Raw genomic sequence first — 9,029 nt, forward strand, 5'->3', positions numbered from 1 at the left:
CCTCCCACAGTGCGGGGCTCCCTCAGCACTGACCCTCCCATAGTGCGGGGCTCCCTCAGCACTGACCCTCCCACAGTGCGGGGCTCCCTCAGCACTGACCCTCCCACAGTGCGGGGTTCCCTCAGCACTGACCCTCCCTCAGTGCGGGGCTCCCTCAGCGCTGACCCTCCCACAGTGCGGGGCTCCCTCAGAACTGACCCTCCCACAGTGCGGGGCTCCCTCAGCGCTGACCCTCCCACAGTGCGGGGCTCCCTCAGCGCTGACCCTCCCACAGTGCGGGACTCCCTCGGCGCTGACCCTCCCACAGTGCGGGGCTCCCTCAGCGCTGACCCTCCCACAGAATGGGGCTCCCTCAGCACTGACCCTCCCACAGTGCGGGGCTCCCTCGGCGCTGACCCTCCCACAGTGCGGGGCTCCTCAGCACTGACCCTCCCACAGTGCGGGCTCCCTCGGCGCGGAGCTCCCTCAGCGCTGACCCTCCCACAGTGCGGGGCTCCCTCGGCACTGACCCTCCCACAATGCGGGGCTCCCTCGGCGCTGACCCTCCCACAGTGCAGGTCTCCCTCAGCACTGACCCTCCCACAGTGCAGGGCTCCCTCGGCACTGACCCTCCCACAGTGCGGGGCTCCCTCAGCACTGACCCTCCCACAGTGCGGGGCTCCCTCGGCACTGACCCTCCCACAGTGCGGGTCTCCCTCGGCGCTGACCCTCCCACAGTGCGGGTCTCCCTCAGCACTGACCCTCCCACAGTGCGGGGCTCCCTCGGCACTGACCCTCCCACAGTGCAGGGCTCCCTCGGCCCTGACCCTCCCACAGTGCGGGGCTCCCTCAGCACTGACCCTCCCACAGTGCGGGGCTCCCTCAGCACTGACCCTCCCACAGTGCGGGGCTCCCTCGGCGCAGACCCTCCCACAGTGAGGGGCTCCCTCAGCACTGACCCTCCCACAGTGCGGGGCTCCCTCGGCGCAGACCCTCCCACAGTGAGGGGCTCCTTCAGCGCTGACCCTCCCACAGTGCGGGGCTCCCTCAGCACTGACCCTCCCACAGTGCGGGGCTCCCTCGGCGCAGACCCTCCCACAGTGAGGGGCTCCCTCGGCACTGACCCTCCCACAGTGAGGGGCTCCCTCGGCACTGACACTCCCACAGTGCAGGGCTCCCTCGGCGCTGACCCTCCCACAGTGCGGAGCTCCCTCAGCACTGACCCTCCTTCAGTGCGGGGCTCCCTCAGCACTGACCCTCCCTCAGTGCGGGGCTCCCTCTGCGCTGACCCTCCCACAGTGCAGGGCTCCCTCGGCACTGACCCTCCCACAGTGAGGGGCTCCCTCAGCACTGACCCTCCCTCAGTGCGGGGCTCCCTCAGCACTGACCCTCCCACAGTGCGGGGCTCCCTCGGCGCTGACCCTCCCACAGTGCGGGGCTTCCTCAGCGCTGACCCTCCCACAGTGCAGGGCTCCCTCGGCACTGACCCTCCCACAGTGCGGGGATCCCTCAGCACTGACACTCCCACAGTGCGGGGCTCCCTCGGCGCTGACCCTCCCACAGTGTGGGGCTTCCTCAGCGCTGACCCTCCCACAGTGCGGGGCTCCCTCGGCGCTGACCCTCCCACAGTGCGGGGCTCCCTCAGTGCTGACCCTCCCACAGTGCGGAGCTCCCTTGGCGCTGACCCTGCCACAGTGCGGGTCTCCCTCGGCGCTGACCCTCCCACAGTGCGGGGCTCCCTCAGCACTGACCCTCCCACAGTGCGGGGCTCCCTCAGCACTGACCCTCCCACAGTGCGGGGCTCCCTCGGCACTGACCCTCCCACAGTGCGGGGCTCCCTCGGCGCTGACCGTCCCACAGTGCGGGTCTCCCTCGGCGCTGACCCTCCCACAGTGCAGGGCTCCCTCGGCACTGACCCTCCCACAGTGAGGGGCTCCCTCAGCACTGACCCTCCCACAGTGCGGGGCTCCCTCAGCGCTGACCCTCCCACAGTGCGGGGCTCCCTCAGCACTGACCCTCCCACAGTGCGGGGCTCCCTCAGCGCTAACACTCCCACAGTGCGGGGCTCCCTCAGCGCTGACCCTCCCACAGTGCGGGGCTCCCTCGGCGCTGACCCTCCCACAGAGCGGGGCTCCCTCGGCGCTGTCCCTCCCACAGTGCGGCTCTCCCTCAGCGCTGACCCTCCCACAGTGCGGGGCCCCCTCGGCACTGACCCTCCCACAGTGCGGGGCTCCCTCAGCGCTGACCCTCCCACAGTGCGGGGCTCCTCAGCTCTGACCCTCCCACAGTGCGGGGCTCCTCAGCACAGACCCTTCCACAGTGCGGGGCTCCCTCAGCGCTGACCCTCCCACAGTGCGGGGCTCCCTCAGCACTGACCCTCCCACAGTGAGGGGCTCCCTCAGCTCTGACCCTCCCACAGTGCGGGGCTCCCTCAGCACTGACCCTCCCACAGTGCGGGGCTCCCTCAGCACTGACCCTCCCACAGTGCGGGGCTCCTCAGCTCTGACCCTCCCACAGTGCGGGGCTCCTCAGCTCTGACCCTCCCACAGTGCGGGGCTCCCTCAGCACTGACCCTCCCACAGTGCGGGGCTCCCTCAGCACTGACCCTCCCACAGTGCGGGGCTCCCTCAGCACTGACCCTCCCACAGTGCGGGACTCCCTCAGCGCTGACCCTCCCACAGTGCGGGGCTCCCTCAGCACTGACCCTCCCACAGTGCGGGGCTCCCTCAGCGCTGACCCTCCCACAGTGCGGGGCTCCCTCAGCGCTGACCCTCCCACAGTGCGGGGCTCTCTCAGCGCTGACCCTACCACAGTGCGGGGCTCCCTCAGCGCTGACCCTCCCACAGTGCGGGGCTCCCTCAGCACTGACCCTCCCACAGTGCGGGGCTCCCTCAGCGCTGACCGTCCCACAGTGCGGGGCTCCCTCAGCGCTGACCCTCCACAGTGCAGGTCTCCCTCGGCGCTGACCCTCCCACAGTGCGGGGCTCTCTCAGCGCTGACCCTCCCACAGTGCAAGGCTCCCTCAGCGCTGACCCTCCCACAGTGCGGGGCTCCCTCAGCGCTGACCCTCCCACAGTGCGGGGCTCCCTCAGCGCTGACCCTCCCACAGTGCGGGGCTCCCTCGGCGCTGACCCTCCCACAGTGCAAGGCTCCCTCAGCGCTGACCCTCCCACTGTGCAGGGCTCCCTCAGCGCTGACCCTCCCACAGTGCAAGGCTCCCTCAGCGCTGACCCTCCCACAGTGCGGGGCTCCCTCAGCGCTGACCCTCCCACAGTGCGGGGCTCCCTCGGTTTTGACCCTGTTTCTTGTCTGTGTAGGTGACTCCAGGTCTTGGCCTTGTTGCAGTAGTTTTGCTTGTATTCATCGTACCAGAACCACCGAGAGGAGCAGTAGAGCGACGGTCCGAGCGAGCGCTTCTGAACACTTCCTGGCTCACTGATGTCAAAGAACTTTCCAAGAAGTAAGAGGCATCTTCACTCTCCTCACTCCCAGTGGGGAAACGGACTGTGTATCTAACACACCCCGGTCCCAGAGAGAGAGAGGGGAAAGGACAGTGTATCTAACACACCCCGGTCCCAGAGAGAGTGGGGAGAAAGGACAGTGTATCTAACACACCCCGGTCCCCGAGAGAGAGAGGGGGGAGAAAGGACAGTGTATCTAACATAACCCGGTCCCAGAGAGAGAGAGGGGGGAAAGGACAATGTATCTAACACACCCCGGTCCCAGAGAGAGAGGGGGGAAAGGACAGTGTATCTAACACACCCCGGTCCCAGGGAGAGGGGGGAAAGGACAGTGTATCTAACACACCCCGGTCCCAGAGAGAGAGAGGGGGGAGAAAGGACAGTGTATCTAACATAACCCGGTCCCAGAGAGAGAGAGGGGGGAAAGGACAATGTATCTAACACACCCCGGTCCCAGAGAGAGAGGGGGGAAAGGACAGTGTATCTAACACACCCCGGTCCCAGGGAGAGGGGGGAAAGGACAGTGTATCTAACACACCCCGGTCCCAGAGAGAGAGAGAGGGGGGAAAGGACAGTGTATCTAACACACCCTGGTCCCAGAGAGAGAGGGGGGAAAGGACAGTGTATCTAACACACCCCGGTCCCAGAGAGAGAGGGGAAAGGACAGTGTATCTAACACACCCCAGTCCCAGAGAGAGAGGGGGGAAAGGACAGTGTATCTAACACACCCCGGTCCCAGAGAGAGGGGGGAAAGGACAGTGTATCTAACACACCCCGGTCCCAGAGGGAGAGGGGGGAAAGGACAGTGTATCTAACACACCCCGGTCCCAGAGAGAGGGGGGGGGAAATGACAGTGTATCTAACACACCCCGGTCCCAGAGAGAGAGGGGGGGGAAAGGACAGTGTATCTAACACACCCCGGTCCCAGAGAGAGAGGGGGGAAAGGACAGTGTATCTAACACACCCCGGTCCCAGAGAGAGAGAGGGGAAGGGCAGTGTATCGAAAGCACCGTGAGCCCCTGTCCCTGCGCTGTTGAGGACTGTGCGTATCTGATCTGCACCGGCCTCAGTTCTCTCCATCTCTGTGCGGGGTGCGTGTGTGACTATCCCGGCTTTAATGTGAGAGCATTTCCTAACTGCTGTCTCCCTCTCTCTCGCTCTCTCTGTCTGTCTGTCTCTGTCTCTCTCTCTGTCCCTCTCCCACTCTCTCTCCCACTCTCTCTCCCACTCTCTCTCCCACTCTCTCTCCCTCTCTCTCTCCCTCTCTCTCTTCCTCTATCTCTCCCTCTCTCTCTCCCTCTATCTCTCCCTCTCTCTCTCCCTCTCTCTCCCACTCTCTCTCTCCCTCTCTCTCTCCCTCTCTCTCTCTCCCACTCTCTCTCCCTCTATCTCTCCCTCTCTCTCTCCCTCTCTCTCTCCCACTCTCTCGCCCACTCTCTCTCCCACTCTCTCCCACTCTCTCTCCCTCTCTCTCTCCCACTCTCTCTCCCTCTCTCTCTCCCTCTCTCGCTCTCCCTCTCTCTCTCTCCCTCTCTCTCTCTCCCTCTCTCTCTCTCCCTCTCTCTCTCCATCTCTCTCTCTCTCCCTCTGTCTCTCTCTATCCCTCTCTCTCTCTCTCCCTGTCTCTCTCTATCCCTCTCTCCCTCCCTTTGCCCCTCTTTCTCCCCCTCCCTCTCTCTGTCCCCCTCCCTCTCTCTCTGTCCCCCTCCCTCTCTCTCTGTCCCCCTCCCTCTCTCTGTCCCCCTCCCTCTCTCTGTCCCCCTCCCTCTCTCTGTCCCCCTCCCTCTCTCTCTGTCCCCCTCCCTCTCTCTGCCCCCCTCCCTCTCTCTCTGTCCCCCTCCCTCTCTCTGTCCCCCTCCCTCCCTCCCTGTCTCTCTCTCCCACTCTCCCTCTCTCTATCTCCCTCCCTCTCTCTGTCCCTCTCCCTCTCTCTCTGTCCCCCTCCCTCTCTCTCTGTCCCCCTCCCTCTCTCTGTCCCTCTCCCTCTCTCTCTGTCCCCCTCCCTCCCTCCCTCCCTGTCTCTCTCTCTCCCTCCCTCCCTGTCTCTCTCCCACTCTCCCTCTCTCTATCTCCCTCCCTCTCTCTGTCCCCCTCCCTCTCTCTGTCCCCCTCCCTCTCTCTCTGTCCCCCTCCCTCTCTCTCTGTCCCCCTCCCTCTCTCTGTCCCTCTCCCTCTCTCTCTGTCCCCCTCCCTCTCTCTGTCCCCCTCCCTCCCTCCCTGTCTCTCTCTCCCACTCTCCCTCTCTCTATCTCCCTCCCTCTCTCTGTCCCCCTCCCTCTCTCTGTCCCTCTCCCTCTCTCTCTGTCCCCCTCCCTCTCTCTCTGTCCCCCTCCCTCTCTCTCTCTGTCCCCCTCCCTCCCTCTCTCTGTCCCCCTCCCTCCCTCTCTCTGTCCCCCTCCCTCCCTCTCTCTGTCCCCCTCCCTCTCTCTGTCCCTCTCCCTCTCTCTCTGTCCCTCTCCCTCTCTCTCTGTCCCTCTCTCTCTGTCCCCCTCCCTCTCTCTCTGTCCCCCTCCCTCTCTCTGTCCCCCTCCCTCCCTCCCTGTCTCTCTCTATCCCTCTCTCCCTCCCTCTGCCCCTCTCTGTCCCCCTCCCTCTCTCTCTCTCCCCCTCCCTCTCTCTCTGTCCCCCTCCCTCTCTCTCGGTCCCCCTCCCTCTCTCTGTCCCTCTCCCTCTCTCTCTGTCCCTCTCCCTCTCTCTCTGTCCCCCTCCCTCTCTCTCTGTCCCCCTCCCTCTCTCTGTCCCCCTCCCTCTGTCCCCCTCCCTCTCTCTCTGTCCCCCTCCCTCTCTCTCTGTCTCCCTCCCTCTCTCTGTCCCCCTCCCTCTCTCTGTCCCTCTCCCTCTCTCTCTGTCCCCCTCCCTCTCTCTCTGTCCCCCTCCCTCTCTCTCTGTCCCTCTCCCTCTCTCTCTGTCCCCCTCCCTCCCTCCCTGTCTCTCTCTCCCACTCTCCCTCTCTCTATCTCCCTCCCTCTCTCTGTCCCCCTCCCTCTCTCTGTCCCCTTCCCTCTCTCTGTCCCTCTCCCTCTCTCTCTGTCCCCCTCCCTCTCTCTGTCCCTCTCCCTCTCTCTCTGTCCCCCTCCCTCTCTCTGTCCCCCTCCCTCCCTCCCTGTCTCTGTCTCCCACTCTCCCTCTCTCTATCTCCCTCCCTCTCTCTGTCCCCCTCCCTCTCTCTGTCCCTCTCCCTCTCTCTCTGTCCCCCTCCCTCTCTCTGTCCCCCTCCCTCCCTCCCTCCCTCCCTCCCTGTCTCTCTCTCCCACTCTCCCTCTCTCTATCTCCCTCCCTCTCTCTGTCCCTCTCCCTCTCTCTCTGTCCCCCTCCCTCTCTCTCTGTCCCCCTCCCTCTCTCTGTCCCTCTCCCTCTCTCTCTGTCCCCCTCCCTCCCTCCCTCTCTCTCTCTCCCTGTCTCTCTCTATCCCTCTCTCCCTCCCTCTGCCCCTCTCTGTCCCCCTCCCTCTCTCTGTCCCCCCTCCCTCTCCCTCTCTCCCACTCTCCCTCTCTCTATCTCCCTCCCTCTCTCTGTCCCCCTCCCTCTCTCCCTCCTTCTCTCTCTCTCCCACTCCCCTCTCTCTATCCCCTCCCTCTCTCTGTCCCCCTCCCTCTCTCTGTCCCTCTCCCTCTCTCTCTGTCCCCCTCCCTCTCTCTGTCCCCCTCCCTCTCTCTGTCCCCCTCCCTCTCTCTGTCCCCCTCCCTCTCTCTCTGTCCCCCTCCCTCTCTCTCTGTCCCCCTCCCTCTCTCTCTGTCCCCCTCCCTCTCTCTCTGTCCCCCTCCCTCTCTCTCTGTCCCCCTCCCTCTCTCTGTCCCCCTCCCTCTCTGTCCCCCTCCCTCCTTCCCTCTCTCTCTCTCCCACTCTCCCTCTCTCTATCTCCCTCCCTCTCTCTATCTCCCTCCCTCTCTCTGTCCCCCTCCCTCTCTCTGTCCCCCTCCCTCTCTCCCTCCCTCTCCCTCTCTCCCACTCTCCCTCTCTCTATCCCCCTCCCTCTCTCTGTCCCCCTCCCTCTCTCTGTCCCCCTCCCTCTCTCTGTCCCTCTCCCTCTCTCCCTCTCCCTCTCTCTGTCCCCCTCCCTCTCTCCCTCCCTCTCTCTCTCTCCCACTCTCCCTCTCTATCTCCCTCCCTCTCTCTGTCCCCCTCCCTCTCTCCCTCCCTCTCTCTCTCCCACCCTCTCTCTCTCTCTCCCACTCCCCTCTCTCCATCTCCCTCCCTCTCTCTGTCCCCCTCTCTCTCTCCCACCCTCTCTCTCTCTCTCCCACTCTCCCTCTCTCTCTCTCCCACTCTCCCTCTCTCTATCTCCCTCCCTCTCTCTGTCCCCCTCCCTCTCTCTCTGTCCCCCTCCCTCTCTCCCTCCCTCCCTCTCCCACTCTCCCTCTCCCTCTCTCTATCTCCCTCCCTCTCTAACAGCCCCAGCTTTGTGCTGTCCTCGCTGGGCTTCACGTCAGTGGCCTTTGTGACGGGTACCTTGGCTCTCTGGGCTCCTGCCTACCTGTTCCGTGCCCAGGTCGTGCAGGGCACCATGAGGCCGTGCACCAAGGGGACCTGTAACTCCCTGGACAGGTAACGTTGTTCGTTCTTCTGCGTTTGTGCGTGTTTTTCTCCCTCCCCCCCCCCCCCCCCACAGACTGACTCAGCGGTGAGTCCCGTCTGTGCAGCACTGCCTCCTCCTGGCCTCTGCCCCGTGTAGCAGGCAAAACATCTCCAAGATGCGTCCCTCTTCTCATGGTGACAATGTATGCCCAGCTCCAGCTTACCGCCTCCCGATTATCGTATTCCCACCCTGAGAAACAGTTGCTGATTTCCCCTCCTGTCAACCAGGTCTCTCCCCCATCCCCGTCAATCCGTGTCCCTCCCTCCCTCTGGGTCTCTCCCCCATCGCCCTCAATCCGTGTCCCCCCCTCCCTCTGGGTCTCACCCCCACCCCCCTCAATCCCTGTCCCCCCCCTCCCTCTGGGTCTCTCCCCCAACCCCCACAATCTGTGTCCCTCCCTCCCTCTGGGTCTCTCCCCCACCCCCCTCAATCCCTGTCCCTCCCTCCCTCTGGGTCCCTCCCCCACCCCCCTCAATCCCTGTCCCTCCCTCCCTCTGGGTCTCTCCCCCACCCCCCTCAATCCGTGTCCCTCCCTCCCTCTGGGTCTCTCCCCCATCCCCCTCAATCCCTGTCCCTCCCCCACCCCCCTCAATCCCTGTCCCCCCCTCCCTCTGGGTCTCACCCCCACCCCCCTCAATCCCTGTCCCTCCCTCCCTCTGGGTCTCTCCCCCATCGCCCTCAATCCCTGTCCCTCCCTCCCTCTGGGTCTCTCCCCCACCCCCCTCAATCCTGTCCCTCCCTCCCTCTGGGTCTCTCCCCCACCCCCCTCAGTCCGTGTCCCTCCCTCCCTCTGGGTCTCTCCCCCATCACCCTCAGTCCGTGTCCCTCCCTCCCTCTGGGTCTCTCCCCCACCCCCCTCAATCCCTGTCCCTCCCTCCCTCTGGGTCTCTCCCCCACCCCCCTCAATCCCTGTCCCTCCCTCCCTCTGGGTCTCTCCCCCACCCCCCTCAGTCCGTGTCCCCCCCTCCCTCTGGGTCTCTCCCCCATCGCCCTCAATCCGTGTCCCTCCCCTC

The 9,029-nt window shown here is 64.9% G+C and overlaps 1 protein-coding gene across 1 annotated transcript in view; it reads left to right on the plus strand.

Annotated features, from left to right (window-relative positions):
• Nucleotides 1–7,989, plus strand: part of LOC122545355 (protein spinster homolog 1-like) — a 34,573-nt gene extending 26,584 nt beyond the window's left edge. The window contains exons 6-7 of the mRNA XM_087981918.1: nucleotides 3,297–3,439; nucleotides 7,833–7,989. Coding sequence (XP_087838044.1) covers nucleotides 3,297–3,439; nucleotides 7,833–7,989 — 300 coding nt within the window. The remainder of the gene's footprint in view (nucleotides 1–3,296; nucleotides 3,440–7,832) is intronic.
• Nucleotides 7,990–9,029: the final 1,040 nt, after the last annotated feature.

Source organism: Chiloscyllium plagiosum, unplaced genomic scaffold (genome assembly GCF_037043375.1).
Source record: "Chiloscyllium plagiosum isolate Xiang-an unplaced genomic scaffold, Cpla_swu_hap1 HiC_scaffold_41, whole genome shotgun sequence".
Classification (NCBI taxonomy): domain Eukaryota; kingdom Metazoa; phylum Chordata; class Chondrichthyes; order Orectolobiformes; family Hemiscylliidae; genus Chiloscyllium; species Chiloscyllium plagiosum.